Raw genomic sequence first — 24,512 nt, 5'->3', positions numbered from 1 at the left:
TGCACCCCACCATATCAAAACCTTCAGCCTCTCCTGCACCCCACCATATCAAAACCTTCAGCCTCTCCCTGCACCCACCACATCAAAACCTTCAGCCTCTCCTGCACCCCACCATATCAAAACCTTCAGCCTCTCCTGCACCCCACCATATCAAAACCTTCAGCCTCTCCTGCACCCCACCATATCAAAACCTTCAGCCTCTCCTGCACCGCACCATATCAAACCTTCAGCCACAGCGCAGGCTACGAACGCCGCATAACCTTCAGTAAGCTAGGAAACTGCTGCCAATCTACCCAACACACATACACACGCAGCGCACCCACACAACCACGCACCACTGCAACTCATCGCACCACTTGCAACGCTCTGCACACTTCACCTGCCTACTGACCCACACACGCCTACTGCACACACAAACACCACACCAACGCACCCGCTCATCCGCACCACACACACGCACCCCATGCAACTCACACACACACACACCGTTAAGATACACACACACACCAACAACACAACAACGCACGCCACCCCACAAAACACACATTAAGCACACACACACACACACACGCAAACACGCATGCACGCACACACACACAAACACACACGCGCAAACACACATGCATGCACACACACAAAGACACACATGTGCACATACACACAGTACATGCGCAAGCACGTACACATGCACTCACTCACCTCTCTCACATCACACTCTCTAGATTTCTAGTAAGTAGCTTAAGATACCTTGAGGTCTTACCCTTGAGTTTGCCAATGAATTTAATCCAATAACCATGAATATACCCACAATGGCTTAGCTGGCTTTTGAGAGCATATACAGCGAAATGCATCAAGTTGTGTTCAGTATTGTGGCTCGTAAGCTCTCAAGGGGGCAAGGCTGAGACCATGAACTCGCAGTTTCAGAGAAACCTCTCAATCCAATTTGAGGGTTTAAAAAAAAAAAAAAATAGAGCCGATAGATGTATTCATAAATCAATACAGGTCTTTTTTTTAAATAGAGCCGACAGATGTATTCATAAATCAATACAGGTCTTTTTAAAAATAGAGCCGATAGATCTATTCATAAAGCAATACGGGTCTTAGGGCTTTCGTGTCATGTCGTCATTCTGAACTCAGACTCGAGTGTGTAAACCATTATGCGAAAGCTGGTAGTTCAGGGCCCCCTCATAAAGGATTACGCGATGAGGAGATCGGAGGCGAAGACTCTGTGGGCTGCACCAGATCAGCTGCCAGGTTTCATTTATGCGAAATGGACTCACCGAATTTCTAAGTAAAAAAATAAAAAATAAAACAATAAACAAGGGCAGACTGAACAGGTGTACAGATGGTCAGTGGTCGTGATTTTCATCCTCGAAACAAACCACAAGCAGCGTTAGATTTACACAAAATGATTCCAACGTCATGTCAGTTAAAAGCCGTTAAACTTTGAAGGCCTTCGGTTTCTAAAAAGCAAGACGAGAGGAAAAGACCTTCAAGTGCAGGTGCACCCTCTGGCCCACATTTGCATAATTCAAAGGAAGGTCTACTTATAAAACTTTCGGCGTCCAGGTGAAAACGCACAAAGCTTGCAGGATTGCAGGAGGAACGCGGGAGGTCAGGTAGATCATGAGGAAAGAGGGCACACAGGTGCGCAGGTGACCTGCTCTTGAAACCTGGCAGGTGCCTTCGGATTCATAAAGAGGGTCACAGGTGTCCGCCATGAACTTGGGTTCCAGGCCTCTGAGGCTTCTCAGAAATACACGGTTTTACAAAGTGAATTTTGTACGGTTGAGATATAATGAATCATCCCTGGACAACGAGGAGGACCATTGTTGAGAAACTTTAAAATTATAAGTAAAATAAAGTAAGCAGTAGCTACATCTTAACTACTGGTGTACAATCGCATCTTAGAAAGACTTTGCAGCCTTTATTTACAACAGCAAGAGCTTTTTATATCGACTGTTCTCACCTTCCTTATTTTTCATTCTCCACAGAAATATAATACCTGTTTTGGGACACAAAATGACCAATAAATTCTTCCTACAAAATTCCCACTGAATGCTGAAATAACCACAGCACAGCCACAAAATGTAAATAAATGAAACCAATAGAACACGTTTTATCAATGTATCTACACATACGTAGCAACAGTATCTGCAATGGCCGAAAGTTATTCAATTACATATATTTGAGTCACATGAGCCAATAAACTTATCGGCTAACTTTGGTGAGATTGTTGCAATTAGTTCAACTGTTGTGTATTTCCGACACTGCTTAATCACAAATGAATGACTGAAATATACGCAGTGATAAAATCGCATACAGTAGGAATGGCAATGAGGTTTGATTTGTGCCCTGTGTAAGGTTGCCAAATAAATGTAATGTATCTGATGATTTAGCCACAAATAGGAAAAGATGTCTCTACACCGCAGTCACAGGAATCATTACAAACAGACCGACAACGCTTGATACAGTACTTAATCAACAATAGTGCATTGCCATAAACTCTAAAACAATACCCAAACACCAGCGCAAAAAAAATATATAACTAAGCTACACTCAGCATTGGGAAGAACCTCCAGGAACCAGTCAAACTAGGGGGTACCCCCGGCTGAGGCTGCCAGTCTGCCACAATCTGCTAATCTGTCGTGCTTCCTTTCAAACACACTCAGATCAACCGCATGTTCAACAGCCAGCAGAGGTGAGAGCAGTTCCACTCAGCTCTGAAACTGAAATCTGTTTCCCTGTTATAGTGCGGATAATAAATTTAGAGTGCCACCCGCACCTGCCGATGCCTTTGCGGAGGTGCCAAACAGATTTAAAGAACAAAGCTAAGAAGGGAATAGAGAGCATCTCCTAAGCATCACAAACCACTGGAGATTTTGTCAGAGCCCGCTCACACGACAGCTGTTCTTCCTGTGCTTAACTCTTCGATGAGTCAGTTTTTCTTTTTTTTTTGGAGTGTTTTGTTTTTCCAAAATTCCAAGTGAGTGTTCTAGAACTCCATTGCTTTCAATTGCCAGTGGCGACTGTGACATCAGCATTAGAACATTCAGTAAAGAGCATTACTAATCACATTTTTGTGATCTCACGCCGTAAGGGGGTTAAAAGCTTGGAACATAATTCGGACGGGCGACCCAAGAGAGAACGTTATGAGTTCAGAAAGATAAAGTGAAAAGATGAACCCGACAGGCTTTTCCCTTAAAACAATAATACTTAATATGACCTGAGCTCAAAGCAGCACAAGCACTTTAAACTACACGCGTTATATGGTGCAGTACCGCACACGCGAATCTACCTTGTGGACGCTTGATGTCCTATTCATGTTGGGATGAGTACATCTCCCTTCTCCCTCGATAGCTACTCTGAAATGTCTTATCGGTGTGTGGTAGGAAAGGAAAGCTCAGAGATAAATGTCTTCAAGACATACAGTAGTTAAGCATCATGATCTATGCACTGGTAAAATTACTTGGCTGAGAGTAATAGGACAAAAAAATATAATTGGATCGCATACACTTTTCACTTAGCGTGATATTTATAGACTGTATTTTGCAAATATATTCACATGTTATGTCTCAAACTGTGGCGCTGCGGGTGGTGTAGGCAGCTAGAGAAATTAAAAGAGCGAGCAAAACAAACCAGCTTTAGCTGAGTAATACACACCCCACATGCTTCTTATCAAAACCTGCGGAGGAAAAGCAACCTGCTCAGCAGCAGGTGGTCTCGTGTTTGTCTCCCCCGAATCAGCCACGAGTGCGAGTCAGCTGTGCTGCGCTTTCCGTCCTCAGCAGAGATCAAACACAGCGTTCCTCAGCAGGGCCTCGCGACTCCATCAAACAAATCCAGGGGCAGAGCACGGCGGCGTTAAAAAGGGAACACAGCACATTCCAATTAACTCTCTATAAGGCGCGAGGTCACAAATGACGTGCGATTGGAATGTTCTTAACTGAACGTTCTAATGCTGATGTCACAATCACTGCCGGCGACTGCAAGCAGTGGGGTTCTAGAACACTGACTTGGAATTTTGAAGAAGGAGGGAAAAAAAAAAAACATTCCAAAAAACCTACTATTTAAATGGTTAAATGCATAATTCACTTCGCAGTGCAGTGCTTATTGGAACCAGATGTAGAAAGATGTTACAGTAAAAGCTCACATTTTAAACATTTAATAATTTTCCATGTTTGGAATACATAAACAGAGTATTTTCTTTGTATACACAAACATGTACCTGTTGTTTCTTGAATTAATTAAAGTGTTTCACTTAAAGGGTTTATGATTTCAGTGTACCTGGCTTATTACAGAAGAAATGTGCCATGCTCTTTTATGTACATTTTTAATGCTGTTGCACAATGCATAATTCAATTCTCCAATGCAAAATTAGATTTGAACCTGATTGCCTTTCTTCTATTGCTGCAATTAAGTAGTAAAAGAACACTCAGAAATGCCTGTCATGGTAAATATACAGTAAGTACACTATCCATGAAAGGTAAACAAATAATACTTTGAAACGTAATTGCTTGATCACAGACCATGAGATTTTATCCATGCATAAGAACCAGGAAAACGATCTGCGCATCCTCTGGATCACCTTCATGTTCTAAATGAACCCTTAATATCCTCTCGGCCTGCTGTTGTAGGGAGCGCAAAGTGTGCGGTTGCCCTTGCAGAAGATCACCTCGCGACGCGTTTACACCGGTGCGGAGCTCTCCGACGCACGCCCAGGGTTCTGCTCGATTGCGCTGGCTCCGATCTGGACCCCGGAGGTTCCACAAACGGGATTCTCCTCAGGTGACTGCGATGGCCGTCTCATTACCTGATTTATATCGCATAATCCCCTTCTCCGCAAACAATGTCTCGCGCAGCAGGCACAGTGACACGCGGTCTTATCCTGTTATCCCAGGAATCCGAGGCTCGCGCTAATCTCAGGAACGTCTCACAAATCCATTCAATATCGCAACGCATCTCTGTGCTCGTGTACTTGTCAGTGCGAGAGATCTTTTAAAACTTCCTGTGTACGAACGTGCTCTGTTCCAACTGCAGTAATTCAGGCTGTCATGTTTACACAATGCAAATAAGAGAATTTAAACAGCAACGCTGCGTACCTTGCTTGTTGGCAGTTTTACTGATTACGGTTCAAACATGTCTGTCCGTTGACAGAGTCTTCTGAAGATACACAGCACTGGAAAGGTTAATTTTCTAATTTGCATGAATACATAAAAATAAAAATAAAAAACAGATCATGCTAGTACATGAAACTACCAGTAAAGGCAAAGAAATATTCCCTTTAATGGCAAAACAACTATGTATTCACATATACACACACAAGATAAAAACTCACTGAAGACGTATGACTAATCATTATCACCTTTAATCAGACGCCGGAATAGCATTTACCCACTGTCACACACAGGCAAAATACCTTATTAGGCCTGAATATTTAACATTTGTCAGAGTCACTTAAGATAATGCGGTGGTCTTTGCCTGTCCTGGCAGGGGAAATTAGATGGCCAGCTTAGGTAAACACAAATTAAGCTCCCACTGTAATGAAATAATGAATTTTTTATAGGAACGTAATACAATTAAGCTCCTTATTCTATAGATTAAAAATAGAAGCCGGCAGCCATTAGGTGTTTGTTTGAAAGAAAAATAAACTCTAGTTGAGGCAATCACACTCACACATTTTCACAGATAGCACCTTTTTTCAGCATAGCATTAATTTCAGGTGCCGATAACCCCACCGATGCTGTTAGCAACAGAGCTGCCAGCGAACGTTTTAATGAAGACGCGCTAACGACGCGTACTGTATGATAGTTCCCTGTCCAGGCTATTCCAAAACAAGGCTTTTTGCAGCCTATCGGGACAACTTACGCGACTCTACATTACATGCACAGAAACAGGCCCCGCAACGCGCGGGCTTATTGAAGTGCGCGCGTCTCCGTGCGCGTGCGACGCATTTATCTTTTAATACGAATCGGAGGAGGAGGAGATTCTGCCACAGAACCAACAGCGCCGTTAAAGTATTCACAGACACCATTATTAATATTTAATACCGCGGTAAATCCGTTTTATTGTTAAGAAGCCAAGCAGTGTATAAATCTGGAGCTTTATCGGGAATGTGAAAGAACAGAAGCGCGAGCCGGAGAGGGAACTTCCTGTTAGGAATGCGCGAGCTGTCATCGGTGTCATGTTCATAAATTGGCATTGAACAGGGACCCGGCGCGTCCCTTTCGGAATAATAAAGAGCGGGAATGAGGGTTGCCAGGTCTGCGGTGGGAATGTCAAGAACACGAATCACCAATCCCACTCTTTTGCCCTTTGTGTCAGTTCGGTTCTGAATTAACCGCTAAATAAGGAACGACAGGAATTACGGGGGGAACCAATCGCAGAAAAAAAGCCATTCTATTTAGGAAAATGTGAACGATAATGACACTCCCATGTGAGAAAATGCAAGTATTTGACCACAAGGAGGTTCTGTTGTGGAAACAATTTCCTCTCGGAACTGCTGCTTGACATATTTTGGCCATTTGCTCGGTGTCCCGGGGAAATAAATGCTTTTTAATTATCAAATGTAACATTTTAAAGTCAGTGGGCATTGTATGAATCAATAATGTAGTGTCATTAGTGTCAAATTATGTAAAATTATAGACTGACTTCACATGATGGATGCAATGTCAAACAGACAATTACACATATTCATGTTTCATTTCTGAAAACAGTGAATAAAATGTGCAGTAACAGAAAACGCATTCAAACAAATTAATGTGAGATATATTTAGAGCGACTGCGCCTGCTGTTTGGAACAACTTACTCGTTCAACACGGGTGTCAGATCATTACGCACCCCGAACGTGTCCAAAACAAAGCAGGGCTCGGAAAAAGAATCTGCATTTACCAATCCGATTCAAGGTCAAACGCACACGGGGAAGTTGTGGGCATCTGTTATTTTATCCCTTTTTATTATTCATTACTTAAGACTGACACGTAACATCTGCTGGTAAGAGCTGAAGGAAGAAGAGCGCAGTTTGACGGAGCAATAGCTGGTGAATGGTAGCGCTATTACTCACTGCCAGGCTAACACTTCTGTACATTAAAGACCCAACGTCTCTCTGATTGACAGCTCATTGACAAACCATCCAATGAGAATATAGCTAGCTACAGTATTATGACACACTTCTAGAGTGGTATTTTTTGATCTACTCTTGCTCTGTCCAGCACCTATAACATATACTACCTCTCTGCACGTAGCTTAGGAAACGAGAAACTACATAAACTCAGATTTACACTTACTGCACCGAAAAGCGACCATTTTACCTCAATATCAGGTGGAAATCTAGCCTTTCCCTGGAAGCGTATCAAACAGTAGGCTGCCACTCTGTTTATTTTCACAGAGAGCAACTCGCCTCAGATTTATTCCATATTCCTGTGATTCATCGGCGTACCTGGGGAGAGTGCTTAACCGGGAGCAGACTGTACCCAAATTTCATAGCCGAAATTCAGCTGGAGTCACTGAGGGAAGGTGTCCTTCTCAAGGATAAATCACCAAGGTCCCAGGCGGGCCTCAAGGTCTGGCGCTCTCACTGTTATTTCACACGGCACTGGCACTGTTACCTCGCTGGGATTAAATCTTAAAATGGCTTTCCTTAACTGTCACTTGGCCACTTGAGTTTAGCTGGCAAGCACAATAGCTTTATCAAAGACTAATATGGGCCACAGATTACTTTAAGGAATTGTCATTACATGAGGTGTTATTGTAGTTTTTTCTTTTTTGAACAAATCTCTCATGTTGAGTTCACAGGACCTTTTACGTTTTGCATTTGCTGGACTCCGCAGTCAGTCTGCAGTCCCCCAGCTGAGCTGCGCAGTCACTCTGCAGTCCCCCAGCTGAGCTGCGCAGTCATACTCACTGGAAGCACACGCTTACAGAACACCCGAGTCACAGACAACCAGGGAAGCGGAACTTCGAAAATCACATGCAAAACAAACTCTGGCGCTGGAGGCAAACCTATTCTAAATGTGGCATTTCATTTCTTCGCGCAGCAGGGCACAATTTCGATGAATGGGAACGTCAGACAATAGGACGGGCTCCTCCTTGTCACTGGAAGTAAACACTTCACCGGCAGGCCATTTCAAAGCCGCTTGTATCCTCGTTGCAATAATACATTTTCAGTGTGGCGGCGAAATTTAGGATATTAATAAACTACAGATGCTTGTGTTCACGGGGGGTGCAGTTCACTAGAGACTTCACTGAATGCGAGCGGTGTGTGAATACTAGAAAAAGAATTATATTAGCAATGGATGTGCATGGTGCTTAAGAAGTACAGCACAAGAGGCCGCGCTGTATTCCTGAATGTATTCACGATACAGCACGCCTTGAGTGCCGCACTGCTTTTATAAAAAACAGTCGCTTGTTACAAAAAAAAAAAACGGTTTGTGTGCTGAATAATTCTGTTTACAATCAGGCCGTTTGATAAATTGTCATTTGTATTGGATTTACAAGCACAGTAGTACGACCGCCGCAGACAATCAGCATCCAGGATCAAAACAACCCATTTTAAGAGCACATCTGAGTAATAATACAACAAACTGAGTAATACGCATGTTTACGTGTGACGGACTTGGGAGGGCGGCCTTGTGCAAACTACTTCCTGCTCAAGAATGACAAAAGCAGAAGCTTTGTAGAATAGCAATTTCTCTGTTGAGTCATTTGAGTGGTTTGGGATACAAACAGAACTGCAGCGTAGGCCAAATTAGATTTATCAGGTGGCTCTTTCAATGTATTTTTTCCCAAGCCGTATTTTGCTGTTCCATGTAGAAATATGCACACACACACACACACACACACACACACACGTGTCTGAAAGCACAGTGAAAAATGTTACCTGAGTCAGTTACAGATTTGTCGTCTTATAAATAATGCAGCATTTTAATTTGAGACAACCAGCGGAATATCCAAAGGGTCCCCCCCCACCCCACCCCACACCACCCCCCACCCCCCACCTCCACCCCTATTACTGGAGCTTGTTTGCCGTTGTCATTCGTGTTAGCATATTCATAAGACCCGAAGGCTTACGTTCCTCGGAAAAGAACACGGCAAACCGTTCACGTGAAGAAGAAAGGGTCTACAAAACAAAACGAAACAAAAAAAAAAAAAACGAATAAAAAAATAAGTCGGCGTCGTGTTGAGCGTGACGCACGCCGTAACTCTGTGCCGTCGTCGGGACGGGGAATGTTCGTCAGGCGATTTCCGCCGTTCTCTCGGGTGACAGCGCCTCGTAAACGCACAAGAGGAGAGCGCGCTTAAAGTGCTCTGTGGAAATGCACAAATTGCATATTGAATTTTCGGAACGGAGCAGACCTTCAAAGCCAAGCGCTTGGCAGGCTGGCTGTTCTGCCGGGGCTAGAGAAATGAGGATAGTAGCAAATTGCTTGTCATGGGCAAGTGATGACAAAAATACAAACACAATATTAAAACCTTTGTAGTATTTTTTTTTTTTTTTTTTTGGTGCCTACCGACTCATTTGCACCTGACACTCAAAGCATACGTACCTGTCCGAAAAAGGGGGTACAGGTGGGGGTCCGTTTTTGCTCTCTGAGACACAATTCCTGCTAATGTTCCCTCACTGGGGGTCATATTTTCCCCTGAAAATATGAATCCAAAAGGGTACAATGGGCACACCTGTGAGTGTACTGCCCCAGTGACAAGCTACTGTACCCCTATGGGTACACATTCTTTTCTGGCAGAGCAGACCGACTGCATTTGAGATCTCAGCAGGCAGATCTCAGAGCACTTACATGCACACAAGGATGTATTCAATGTTTGCGTTTGATTATATTTTAGTACTGACAGAAAGAGAAATAATTAGATAATTCATACATTTTCTATTATGTGACAATCACAAATTGAGCAAAGCATTATGTGTGACGTTTTAATAGGATGTTTTTATGGGTGCAAAAATATCTTGCAGCAACAGGGAGCCATTGCCATCCATAGATTTCATAGTCCATAAGTGTCATTATACGTATGGACTGTCAATAGGGCTGTTGACTCAAAGCAGTCAAATCAACGTAGAGAAAAGGTCTGCAGTCTTTGCTGGTTTTTCCATTTTCCTCATTTTTCTCCGATCGTTTGGGATTCTTTGAAGCTGGAATGTTACCCCTTTGTTAATCTGACAATTTCAGTACGGTCATACCATTTGAGACAAACTCAATTGCCATTTTTACATACATTTCACATTATTTTTGCCATTTTATAAACATTAAACATTTAGCACACATAAAAACAAACCTCATAACTATCTTCTAAAATGCATAATTCAACCAATGTATCAAATTAATGCTCCAAATTGACTTTTTTTCTTCAGTTTAATTTCTCCAAAATTTGTGTCCTCGGTTCCCGTGCAGAATCGCTGCAGCTGAAATAATCGGACTCATCCGATTAGCTCAACAGTTATGGCTTCCCGCACAAGCCGCTAGGCTTTCTTAAGCTTCCCACATTTTTAGAACCATATTTGCCTTTCCATGCGAAATGAGTTACAAATGCATTAGTCGTCTACATTTCTGCAATGATTTTCTGAAGCCAGAACCTTTTTTTCCCCCAGAAACGATCAAAGAAGTGCTCTGAACAAGACATCTTAAATCTTGCTTAAAGCTTAGATTTAACCTCCTAAAACTCAGCAATCCATATTTGTCCCCTAGAGGGGACACCAGTCTCAATTTCAAAAACCATATATTCTACTGAACTGAAATGGACATTCACTAGAATAAAATGTATAATATTATTTAAAAAAATATTTTCACTGCAACATATTTTTTTTTGGTCATCCAGGACACTTATATTATGACAAAAAATTTAAATGCTTAAACTTTTTTTTTTTTTCCCCGTCGAGTCTCAGGAGGGTCAGGAGAAGGACAGCAGCAGCAGCCGTGGGAGTCCATAGAGGAGCCCCAGACCTAATCTCCATGACGACCCGGAGACACGAATCAGCATATGTTCTCCGGTCGAGCCTCGGCGGTCGAGATCATCCCTGCGGGGTTCCCCCCCCTTCCCCTCGCCCCCCCCCACCCCCCGACAGCCGCGTCTGAATAATCAATGTGTGGCGCTAATTAATAATGAGCCCCGGGAACGCTGGGAACGCCGGGAACGCCGGCCCGTATTCCCGCTCCGCGCTCGTCACCACTGGGCCCCCTGCCAGACTGTTGGAGTGTCGGCGAGCTGGGAGGAGAAGCTCGCCGCTCTCCTCCCCGGCTCCCTCCTCCCCCACGCACGCGTGCGCCCGACCTGTCAGACGCCGCAGACAAACACGTCCCTTCTGCGCAGGAAACCGGTCGATTCTCCCCTCCTCGGAACGCGCCCGGCTCCTCCGATTCACCGTCTGCGCACACGCAATCGATTTTCATACGCCAGTGATGCTCTCATACGCCAGTGATGCTCTCGAATCGGTGGTCATTTAAAAGCTTAATCCCGGAAATACACCCAACATGTCATTTCCTGTAATACAATGCATGAATTTGAATATTGCATGTTATGCAAGTTCATGCATAATATGCAATATGCCATTGCCTGAAACACACTCTGAACCCTTAAGAAAGACAACAGCAGGAAACATTCATTTACACCTTTCAAGAGTGGTTTTTTTAAAAAAGATTTTTCTAATTCTAAGTCAGTGTTCTAGAACTCTAGTATTCCAGAACTCTAGAATTGCTTTCGATTGCCAGCGGCGATTGTGACATCAGCGTTAGAATGTTCAGTTGAGAACATTCCAGTCACGCGGCTTGTGATCTCACGCCGTAAAGGGTTAAATAAGCCATAGAGTCAGAAGCACCTGCTGAGCACTTAAATATCATTGAGCCCGCGACACTGAAAGCATACGCGGGCGCGTTAAGCAGCGAAACGTATTTACCGAGTCATATAACCCGACGTGACAGCGTCTGATTAATATTTCTATTTTCCCCGGAGATATGCAAATACGCTTTGTCCTTTACAGAGTGACAAAGTGCCGCAGAGACCCCGGAGGAATGAGATGCCCATCTCGGTGACTTATTCTCAAACTCTCAACCGGCAAAAACAGCATCTCCTTATGCAGGTCCTGTGATCTCATCTCACCCCCTGAACCAGAAACCCATCATTGGACAGAAACGGAGCTCATAATGTCAGCGGCGGGGGAACTGGAAAGCCCTGCTTAAATTAAAACTGTGCCCACTCGATGCTGCCCCAATGGACACGGAGTGTTTCCAGACGCAAGTGGCATATTTAATCGCGAAAGAGTTTGTGACGCTTTGCGTAGCTCACAAAGATTTAACTGTTTTTTGCACCTTCGCATAAACCTGATCGAAAAGCCATTAACATATTGCATTGAGTGCCAATTCCTGTTTTGTTTTCAGTCAAGAGTAAAAAGAAAATGTAGCAAATATCCTTGGTCTGATTCAGAAAGCCATGGACCCCCCTGTGGATTATGAAAGTTTTCACAGGCTCCATCAAATTGCCAGAACGTGACCTCACATTTTAGATGTTTGGCACGGCTGACTTTGTCTGTGACCTTTGTCTTCCAGCCCATAATAACTGTCCTTCCATCCATTCATCTGAAGGCACCTCAGTGTCCTGAAGATGATGAGTTAAAGACAAAGCCAGACCTGACAGGAGCAATGCACATTTTTTGAAAATTTAATTTAATTTGACGGTTCAATAATTTTTGTCCAGACGGTTTATGAATCACATTCTGACTAACGTCCATCGCTCTTCAGTACATTAATGATGCGATGTGACGATACTACTTGGCAATGGCGTGTAACCATTAAAAAAAATCTTTTTAATATGGCCGTTAATGATTTGACTTCACTGTTCTCTGAGTTCCTGTCCCCACACGGGCCAAACCCTACCTGACTCAGCTAAGAGTCGCTCATGATTCGCCGTCATTGGCACGCCATGAAGAGCCGGCCGGCGAATGAGAGTGCTGCTTTTCCTACATGCCAAGAATCTCTCCGAGGCGCCGCCCACATGCGTGTGCATGCGTGCGTGCAAGCAACCTCCCCTTCCACAGCGACGGTCCTTCGATTTCTATTACCGCGAAAACAACGTCCCAGCGCGTCAGGAGAATGGGCGCACTACGTAAACGCTTTTCCAATGCAGCAGGTTTCCGCGGCAGAGCAGCGACTCAACAAAAGCCCTCATTACCCTTTAAGCAAGCGCATAGAAACCTGCCCCCTCTGTGCGGTACCGCCACGCGCCCAGGCATGACGATGAAACACACAGCAGTTCAGAATACGGAAGTAATGCAAGCAGAATGCTACGGACACAAGCCACATCCCTTACTTCTCTCTACAGCGGGGGGGGGGGGGGGAGTTCCAGTCCTGGAGAGCAGGTGCTTATCCACCCATTACTCGGGCTGAACGAGCTAATTGGCCAACACCGGTACACTCACAGATCAGATCAAAGTAAAACTTTTCATATGGGGACACAAGAACCATCTTCGACTGTAATCCATGAGCTTATCAAGACATGAAGCTGAACTGCTCGAAGGCGTAAACGTTAGGAGCTAATTAAGCACTTAAGGCCAGAAAGCCAGTTTGCATGAAAACCAGAAACGGACACGTTGCCCACCTCTACTCAACAGCATTCTCCTTATGTCTTTATGATCTCCCCCCGATCAGCTCTCGTTCTCCGGCATTCCTGAGCGAAACGGCTCCCTCCCCCCTCACGCCCCAACCCACTCCCCCCCCTCCCCTTCCCCAGTCATTTACAGCTTGTTAGAGAGCGGCTCTGTCGGCATTGCCCCGTCTAATTCGCACCCAATTACCGTCTAAATGAACCACAGGGCCCGCTTCACTTAGTTTGTCTCCTCCCATTGTTTAATTTGTGACGGTAACGAACCCTGATTAAACCGCCACACGGGTTCATAAATTAAGCACTGGAGGCGAAATTAATCACCTTTCTCTCCGCGAAAGATAAACGAGGGAATGCCCCGATCGTACTTTCGGCAACGTGGGAGCCGCGGAGACGCGCCTCCGTTTTTTGACGAAGAGTGACCTTTTCGCGAAAGTCTTCAGCGAACGCACTTTCGCCCGCTGCCGAAAATGCCATTTGTTCAATGTTGGGTGAGAGGGAGAGACACAGAGTGATGGAGAGAGAGAGTAAAGGAGAGAGATGGAGAGAGATAGAAACGGAGTGACAGAGACAGAGAGAGAGAGAGAGTAAAGGAGAGAGATGGAGAGAGATAGAAACAGTGACAGAGAGAGAGAAGAGAAAGAGAGAGAGGGAAAGAGAGAGAGAGAGAGAGAGAGAGAGCGAGAGACCTTGGTCTTATACGCAGTAGTATTCACAGGTAGACCGACACCACGCCATTCAAATTAGGCCACTTCGATTAATGCCACAATCTGCAAGTGAGCAGAAGAGGCTTGGCAGTGAGAGTGTGTGTGTGTGTGTGTGTGAGAGAGAGAGAGAGAGAGAAAAGGTGAGTGTGTGTGTGTATGTGTATGTGAGAGAGAGACAGAGAGACAGAGAGAGAGAAAGAGAGTGTGTGTGTGTGTGTGTGTGTCTCTGTATGTGTGAGACAGAGAGAAAAAGAGTGAGTGTGTGTGTGAGATAGAGAGAGAGAGAGACAGAGAGAGATGGAATGAGAAAGAGCAGGCATGTGTTTATTGATGGTGGAGATGGTGCTGAAGTTTAGCCCATAAACAGACGCTGCATAATTAGCCCCAAGGGATGAATAACCAGCGGATCTGAATAATTCAATCTTACTCAATGAGTCCAGCTCACTCCATGGGCTAAGAGCTGAAAAGCATGGTGCAGCTCTCCATTCTCCATTACCAGAGGCCATTCCCTTTCATCGCACAGATTCCACGGTCAGTGATACACAAGTAGGAATTTATTACCTCGCTAACAAAGCCGACGTTTCACCAGAAAGTCTATAATGCAAATATACTGTTTACTTTCATTTTTACGACTGTGCAGAGAGGCATCTCCGCCTTGATAGTTCACAGAGTGCCACTGAATGTGACACGTCCCCATTTCAGGACCGTCTTTTTCCGCTTTTATTCCACAATTAAAACTTTTACTCTCAGACGCAGTACTCTAAACGCATCCAGCGTTTTCCTTCAGCAAACTTTATAAAGCGTTGGCAGATCTAGTGAAGATAATTGGTATAGATCAGATTACAGGCCACAGCAAGCCGTTAAATGTGGAAATGAATGGATTTTTCATGCCAAAACCTAGTGGTAAATAGTTTCCTATGTTTCTTAAGACACTTCCAGATAGTAGCTTGTGTTCAAAATGTTCTGTCAGCATTTAGTATTCGCCATGGATCAGGTATATAAAGCTATGATCCATGCAAGTCAATAAAAGATATTTGGAGCTATACATTCCAGTAACAGAAAAACACTTTATTCCAATGATAAGAAAAAAGGTAAATAGATGAAATGGCTAAAACAAATCAAATGAAGCAGTAAAACACAGAAGAAAATTTGAGTACTTACATGTGTTGGTCTTCCCATCGTCCCCTCCAATTTGCTGCAAAAGAAGACAGACGCAAAATAAACATATGGCTCTGGTTATAGCCGTTCTTCATTTTTTTTGTTGTTCCTCTAACGGCACAACCGCGGCATTTCGCACCGCGTCCCAGATCGACGCGTTCGCCCTCCTCCTCAGACGATGTTCCACAGCGCTCGCTTGCGGGACACCTGCTGCCTGCGTTCGTTTTGACGCGTCGTCACGTCGCTGAAGGACCGCACCGCCATGCCTGAGAATGCCTGCCGCGATTTCCTCTCCAAACGCACCAGAAAGGGCTTTCTCTCGGAACCATGACAGCTGTTCTCCTCCGCGTAGTCTAACGCTCTTTCTTTAATTAACGGCAAAAAAAAAAAAACAGATGTAAAAAGAAGTTTTTTTTACAAAGATGTGCAACATCCCTTTCGGAGCTCAAGCATAACAGATGAAACTAGAAGGAACGTATATGGGCGGCTGTGTAGTATAACGGCCATTACTTTTCCAGATATGTCTGTCAAGAAGGGACGGACAGACGGACAGACAGGCATTGTTATAAAACCTCCTTGGCAGAGTTAACAAAAGGCAGGAAGGGGAAAAATTAGATCAGGCTGTTCCCATTTGAACAAAGACTTTTTGCAGTAGCAGTGCTGGCAACACTTCGCTCGAAGTTGGCAGGGAACATAACTGCGCATCGCGTTCCATGACTTAATTCACAATAATTAGTAGATTCACAGGCTGCGTCATTAACTCACTATGACCAGGAGTCTCAACACTGTCACACGTCCCAACATTGTGGCAGACGCCCAAAGACACCCTGTACAATCAGGGGGAGACACACACACACCCACCCCCTCCACCCCCATCCTCAACACAAGCTCTCCTGCAGTAAAGTTTAGAACTATACTGTGGGAAACTATATTGTGTATGAACACAGGCAAAGTGCATTAGAAACCTCTAAAAACAAATAAACTGTCCAGGGAAACGCAGCTCATTGTTACAGCACCATGTGCAAGTTCATGTTTGATCGATAAAGCACGTTACCGCCATACTGAAAATGCAGCGGGGTATCCAAGCACAGTCATAACTTTCAATAAAAGGAACAGAACATCTTCAGCTATATCTGTACCCTGAGGGTGTGTGTACATTCTTAAAACTGACAGAACGATAACAGTAGGAGCATGCATAACACACTCATAAAAAGACAGTTCCTAAGACAGGATATGGGTTAGTATAATATTGATAAGGCCCGTGCTTCTGATCTGTAATAAACTGGGGAATCTGAGTTAATTTTTCCCCTCAGTTCCCACCCAGCATCCGAGTGCACGTCAACAGAAACTCTAGCCACTTCAAATCTGTCACTCTCAAGCCAGCTGTCAGTCTAAACTGCATGCGAACCATCCACACCAACTCAGAGAAATGGGATCTATTGGGAGTACTGCGCTCTCCTTTCTCCAGAACGCTGCCCGTGCTTCAGCTTCGACAAAGGCCTGCGTTATACGCGCGTGAGCGTGGAAATGGGTTGTTGTTGAGGCACGGAGGGAGGAAAGGCTGATTTAGTGCCATGGCCTTGTGCAGAGGATATGCACACCACAGAAGAAGCATATATCAACATAACTGCCAGGGAAATGAGTTTGAACACTTACAGTACTATCTACCTACTACCTACACTACTTCACCTTATGTCACGTATTACCTGCTTAGCAGGCTGGTGCCCCATATATTACACGCGCATTCCACATTAACCTTGAGAATTAAGAAAATACAGTTATCAACATTTGTCACGGGGACGTCTGACACGGAAAGGCCCTTTGACAATGAAAGTGCTGACAGAGGAACGGTTCTTCAAGATTAAACATCGCCTTCGCCTCCCGGAAAACGTGACAACGTGCAGTAATATCGCAGACAATAACGCGCCCCTCAGTTACCTGTTTTGCGCGTCTAATGGTTTTTATTAAAAGTAATGAAATTGTCAGAGGCAATAAATAGCTGAAATGAAATCAAAGAGAATCACGTTACAGGTCGGGCCTGCGTGGCATTTAAATCGCACACGACAAGATATACAACGAGGGCATTTGATTAATCGTTAAATGGCTTCGCTGCCCTGGAGGGTTTTTTATTTCTTCATTTTTTTTTTTTTTTTTCTTCTCGACAATCTCTCATCTGTGCGTCAGAGGGAAAGGGTTCTGCTGATTAAACTGAGAGCCGACGGTGGAGGGAGCGTGCACGTGTGCGTGAGCGTGAGCGTGCGCTGCTGTGGCAACCGACGGCACGGCCGAACGGGAGAGAGCCGTCGTGTCGGTTAATCAGTTGAAAAAGCTCCCGGCAACGGCGGAACTCCGAGATTCTGAGGTTTCCATGGGTACGCGGAACACTCTGAAGCAGGCAGGCAGGCAAACAAAGCGGCGATATTAGTGCGAGTCTTAAATGACAGAGGTTAGCGCGGGGAAAGGAGGGCGATCTTCGACTCGACTGCTCGAAGAGGAAAACCGTAGGGAATTTTTTTTTCCCCGAAACACAGGAAAGAGCTTCTATGCTCATCTGGATGAACAAATTAAGGAGAGCTGCTTCTTGCTGGAAAGGTTTAACTAGCAAAATAAGACGTCTGTCGTCAGTCAGAGTTTAACTGTGTGGAGGAACACCCCCATTAATCTGGGTCTGTTATTGTTTTTTTTAAGTAAGTAACCCCAACCCACTTCCTGGCGATCTACTGTCCTGTAGGTTTTCAGTTCTCCCTTAATTTGGCATGCCTGTTTCTACTAATTAGCAGCTCAATTAGCTCACTAGCTGCTGAATACGGTGTGCTCTGTTAGGGTTGGAGTGAAAGCTTACAGGAGGGTAGATCTCCAGGAACAGGGTTGGGTAGCCGTGGCTGAAACACTCAGTGCTACACACTCTATAGACAGCAGGGAAACTGAGAAGCCTACACAAGCTGAAGGGCCGGATTCTCATTACCAAACGTTCTTGCGTTCTTACTGTACACCATGAGCCTGCATTAAAAGTAAAAACGACTATCTTTCATGGAACACAATAAGAAGCAGCCCTCCTATCTTATCGGTACTCCTGCAGCAGGTATCCATAATGGCGCTGACAGAAGAGAGGTATATATCACTCCTTTATTTACTCTGGGCTTCACTGCACAATATGACCATTACATTTCACCTATACTGAACACGCGCACACGCACACGCGCACACGCACAGACACACCCAATTCCATAAGACACAATGTATTTCATGACACTAACCAGTTCCATGACACAGAGTATAGAGTACTCTGATTACATAATGTCAGCAATCTTTTTTTAAATCACAGTATTGAAACAGCATTCAACCCAAATGATCAAATTATCTATTCTTTAATTGAGAGTAAGAGTTTGTCATCTCCAAATTTAACAGGCAATTCGAACAAGAGAGCGACAGCTCTTAACTTCAACAACTGTGGCAGGTGTAATGGCAGGTGGCACCTGTATTTACCTCTGATAGGTAACATACAGTATTTCACTGCAATGTGACCACTGAGTTCCTCCCCAGACCTGGGAAAGCTCCGTCTGAATGTGCGTTTGATGAGCTTAGCAAACAGAACCCTGAAAATTTAACTTTGGGGGAAAAAAGTGCTGAATTCTGGTTTCCTCGTCATCACACTAGCAGAATAACTGCCTCTAAAGGTCTGTCTCGCTGGCTGGCGGTGACGGTGGAGTTATGGGTTCCCTTAGATCTCATTTTTATGAAAAGGGGGAAAATGTAAGAAGGATTATTACACTGTATTAACTCAGGCGTATCAGTGGAATTCGCTCATTTTTACCAGAATTTGACTCAAAAAGGCCAGTGAGCCTTTTATAGCACGTTTCCCACGATCAAGGCCCAGCGATCCAAATCCGTGAGATAAATCACAGGCTTGTTTATGAAAAAATACTTTTATGAAAGGGTAGTATCATTTAATGATAATTATCAAATTAAGTTATCATCATGGCATTCATTTTCTTAAAGCGTTAGAGAGTTAATTTGGCCACAGCAGAAAGGAAAGCCCCCCATCTCAAATTTTTAGATTAGTAATTGTGCTGCTTTAAGAAATGCATTTTTTATTTACCCTTCATTCAACCAGGAAATTCCATTAGGAACCTCTTTTACAAGGGGGAACTATTATGTACACAGTGAAATGTAGAACAAACAGCACAGGAAATAAATGTAAAAATGACATTTAGTCACTATAATGGGTAAGGGCTGGTCTTGTAACCTAAAGGTTGGAGATTCGATTCCCGGGTAGGACACTGGCGTTGTATCCTTGAGCAAGTTACTTAACCTGCACTGCTTCAGTATAGCCTATATCCAGCTGTGTAAATGGATGCAATGTAAATGCAGTGTAAAATTTTGTGTAAGTCACTGTGGATAAGAGCGTCTGCTAAATGCCTGTAATCAATGATATGACAGACACATCGCCCAAAGTCCACATCAATTATGAATCACAATGACCAAGAGAATCACGATAGGATGTTCTGCCTTAAGGAAATCAGTGTAGACTACAAGAACTATGCCTTAAAAGGTTTTAATGTGCAACAATAGTGGCGTGTCATGTACAGCCTTGTTAATGAAAACCTGCAGATTTTTTTTTTTTTGGTTACCAAGTAAGCCCACCGCAGCTTATCTTAAAGTAGGCAGTGACAAGTAAGGGCTTTACCTGCAGTACATCTTAAAGACCCATGATACAAAGAGGCCAGGACTTGTGCGGATGTTTCTGCAGCATCCATTAAAATAATGCCACCAGAGTATGCGTTGCGTGTTTTAGATCATTATAAACAAAACATAACCCGAACACTCAGGCTCCTTTATAGTGTTAAACAGTGCAGCGCTCAGAATCAATCAATAAATGTAATTCCACCAACATCACATCCACTCCTCTGATGAGAAAGGTTTTGAATATGAATATGTTATGTGTCCCCTAGAACTATGCACAGCCCACATTTTTTATGACACGCAAAACCAAAATGTTTAGAAAACACTTAAATGCAAAATTGAAAATCTTTTTTTTCTTCTTCTTCTTTCCAAGAGCAAAATGAACACGATTAACAAGAACAACTGCGAGCATGCGTTGCAGTCATATTTAATTGCACAGCTTATTTTTTTTAAGCGTTTAAGCTCTATTCATTATAATTACTGTGGCGTGCGTCCAGCTGAGAATCGAAGGGGGCTTTTTACGCCCACTTATTCCAACACAGTCAGTCTTATACTAGAGAGCAGAGGAGGTCAAAAACAGGGAGCACACGGGCTTCCCGCTAACGCCAAACTTTCCCGCCATCTTGGGAAAAGATGGAGTGGTGCCATTGGGCATGAAAACACGCATCCTGCATGTAGCCATCCCAGTTTAAGAGTTCATTACTGCACGGAGATGCAAACACTGATGACAGATTTACTCAACCCCTTACTCATTGTTTAAACACTTGGACTCCTTCCAAATTGGATGACCTTTACTTTTGTTTGATATTGATAAATTAACGAGGTTGATCAAGGTGGTCCTAAAATGTGGCAGGTTCTGAAAATGTGTGCCCGTCAAAACGGAACTTTTCAGTGAAACTTTTAATCCTGGAGCTCAGCCGGCGCGTCGTCTCCCGAGATGTTTAATTAGATGTTTTTCCCGCCCTCGTGTAAGCACGGCAGCAGCTGACAAGAAGCTCCTGCAGTCATCACGAAAATTAGACACCTGTGCGGGCTCCTGAGAAGAGAACATTCCGTTTGAAAAGGTTAAATAACCACCTGAAAGAAGGAATTTACTTTCCCGAGTTATCCAGCAAATCTGCTTTCTCTCTGACAGGAAGTTCGGTTTGGTCGCTATGTTGTGGCATCTAATAAATCGCCGTGGAAACGTTTGTAGCGCCGAGTTCAATAACACTCATAGCGCAGGCCCCAGACGAACATCGAAATATCGCTTTGGGTTGCCCGGCGACCCGGCCTAATTTTAAGAGGACAGAAATCTGTAGCAGGGGGGACGGAGGGGGGGTTGGGGGGGAGGGTTTCTGTCAGTTCAAATTTGTCTGGGGTGGAAACGGTGACCGGGAGCGTGTTCATCATTTCCCCGGGCCGGCTGCTGATATAACCTTGGCCACTGACGACCCAAATACCCCCCCCCCCCTCCCACGGACCCCCCCTCCCCAATTAATCTCACGCCATACTTTAACCGATGTCATTCCAGATTTATTCAGAAAACCGGCAGTGCCAGAATGAATAATTTCTCTGCAGTCTAAATAAAATAAACAGTAATACTTGTTTAAATGGGCCTACCACAAGTAGGTTTTTGTAATGAATAGCTACTGCATCTGCTAGAGAATAGCTAGAGAGCTGGATCTCCTTTCAGAATCACCAGACGTAACAGTAGAAGGGTGCACAAAAACATGCTTTATGAATAATTTAATTTAGCATCCAGTTCTAGAGAATTCTTCTCTCCTGCAAAGATGTATGTCGGACACAGCTGCAGTACAAATCGCCCTGTTTTATATTTTCACACTTCCTGTTAGCATTATAAAGCAACATTGCCACATCCTCATGAGAGGACACCCTCAAGCTATTTGTTAAACCTAAATATCCCATTGGCTACTGGTAAACCTAAAATAAATAAAAAAGCCATATCTGATCGTGCGAAACATTTTGTGCGGTGAGCATTGAGCAGTGTTGTAGGAGAAACTGATGTTGAAACTACAGTTAAATCGTTGTTCACATTTCTCATTGGAAAGTACAGGCAGTGGGGTTTACGTGAAAAACTGCTGGTCATCTTGCTATCCGATCCACGAGATGCCTTCACACTTTATCAGCTAAAGATTTATACGAATAAGTTCATCCCTGGTGTTACAAACGATTCAGAGAGTCAAACACGCCCAGGCCCGCGTACAGTTCAGTTATTAAATTAATTCCGCAGACGAAATGGAATCAAATCAACGTTTGCTTCCGTTTTTGTACCCTTTCCCACAAGAATTTGCAAGAGTTCAGCGGTAAACAAAAATTAATTTGCCAAATTATGCTCGTGAAGACACAAACAAACACTCGCATGTATTTTTAAAAAACGCGACGACTTAATGAGCAATCAGGAGACGTGAAGCCGCGTGAACGCAAGCCAAAGGGGGGGGGGGGGGGTAAAAAAGAGACACACACAATTAGGGCAGCAGTGATTACCGGCAGAAATTACATTCGCAAAACTTTCGTCAGGAGATGAGCCGCAGCGTGAGCTCCGATGCCTTCATCAGGGGGGATATATTTCGGGTGAACGAAAGCCCAAATTACACAGAGAGTCAGGTTCCGAGAGAAGAGTCGATGCTTCACGGCCATTAGCTTATCATGAGGGCGTACAACCGTACCATCGGTGGCATTTTATTTACAGTCGCTTTCCTGTAGGGGTATTTCTAGAGACTAACCATAGCAAAAATGCCATGAACGGTGCTTAAATTTTTCTTTCACTACACAAAAGCCTCCTAAAAACCAGCCAGAGCAAACTGTTATATTTCAGATAGATTATCCCAGCCACACTGAGGAAAAGTTTCTTTTTTTTTTGTTATAATGTAGATCAGTAACTTGGGCACTGTGGTCAGGATTGCAATATTTGGTTTAAAATGATCAAACAAAGAGAAAAAAAAACCTCTTGTTCTGTTTTGCACACAAAAAAACAGGATGTTGTTCCCATCGGGTTCATAGCAGTGACAAACTTGTACAGATAAATCCAAGTCTTTAAAAATAATTTGAGAGGACATTAACATGACAGAGCCTACAGTTTGCTGACGTGCTAGCAAAATATAAAGCTAAATATAAAGCTTTAGAACAATAATACATCTCTGTGCATGACAAAATAATGTACTTAAATAATGCAATATTGACAAACAGTACATTACTCTGATGGTCACATTTGCTGTTGCCGTAACACTTCATAGCTTAGTGTATTTTAAAATTCAATAACAACCGCCAGAGTCGCAGTTCTAGATCACGGCAATTCAGAAATCAGTTCAGAAGGGATCAAAGTGGTGAGTGACAGAAGGGTATCCAATGGAAACCAATTTCAGAAGTTATTAACCTGGCGTGGGTGTGGGGGTGTGGGGGTGTGTGTGTGGGGGGGGGGGGTGTGGACTCTGTCATAGACTGTAAGATAAAAACCATACAAATAAAGAAAGGAAGCACAACCTTGCGGCTGGCATTTAATGCAAAGTGCACCGGGTCTGGAGATAGAGTTTACAGCTTTGTGGTTTTGAATAAACTCCCCCCCTCCCCCGGACAGATTAAGGTATCATCTAAAAAAAGAACTCATCCAGCATATCACCGGTTCTTCCTGTCAAGGATGGGAGGCTTAAAGTTCTCGCCCAATAGGTTTTCACACCGAGTCCTGATAAAATGACTATTTCTCCATAGGAGATAGGGAAGTAAATGTACGCACATGCACACAGGTCAGCATTGCAGACGGCAGAGCTTACTATGAGGTCATGCAGTTCAGAATTACTGCCATCACCATAACAAACAACGGCCCAGCCCTTTTTCAGTACGGTGAGCAGCATTTTAGTAAATTAAAAATATATCTATATCTGACAATGATGCCAGTCTATAAATTATATTGAGAAGAAATAATCATGTAAAATGTATTTTATGTGAGCCTGGCAAATGCACTACATTAATTTTCTTCATCTCATTTTGGCCCCGTCATAAAACCGAGGCTGAGCAGAGGTTCAGCAGATCGTTCAGGGATCGATCGTGAAGAGGTGTGTGCGCAGGTGTGTTTTTTTTACCCACTGGAAGTCCGGCACACACCTGTACATAACGTCTGTAATTAACCCTTTCAGCTGTGAGGTCACAAATGAGTGATCGGAAACGTTCTTAAACTGAACATTCTAATGCTGATGTCACAATCACTACCGGCGACCGAAAGCAACGGAGTTCTAGAACACTGACACTGAAGAAACGTTCCAAAAAAAAAAAAAAAAACCTAGGCTGCTCTTCAAAGGGTTAAATCCGTCCTTCAGATATATTGACACTTTCACACTGACGGCTTAATGGAGAACGAGCGAGGTCAAC

The 24,512-nt window shown here is 43.9% G+C and overlaps 1 protein-coding gene across 5 annotated transcripts in view; it reads right to left on the bottom strand.

Annotated features, from left to right (window-relative positions):
* The window catches only part of fstl4 (follistatin-like 4), a 247,226-nt gene that overhangs the window by 119,457 nt on the left and 103,257 nt on the right, over positions 1-24,512 (bottom strand). For all 5 annotated transcript variants that reach the window (XM_064349753.1, XM_064349757.1, XM_064349754.1 and 2 more), the window contains one exon: positions 15,468-15,501. In XM_064349753.1, the coding sequence (XP_064205823.1) occupies positions 15,468-15,501 (34 nt within the window). The remainder of the gene's footprint in view (positions 1-15,467; positions 15,502-24,512) is intronic.

The sequence above is a fragment of the Anguilla rostrata genome, chromosome 9 (genome assembly GCF_018555375.3).
Source record: "Anguilla rostrata isolate EN2019 chromosome 9, ASM1855537v3, whole genome shotgun sequence".
In the NCBI taxonomy this organism is placed as follows: Eukaryota; Metazoa; Chordata; class Actinopteri; order Anguilliformes; family Anguillidae; genus Anguilla; species Anguilla rostrata.
This window is presented reverse-complemented; position numbering and strand designations above follow the sequence as displayed.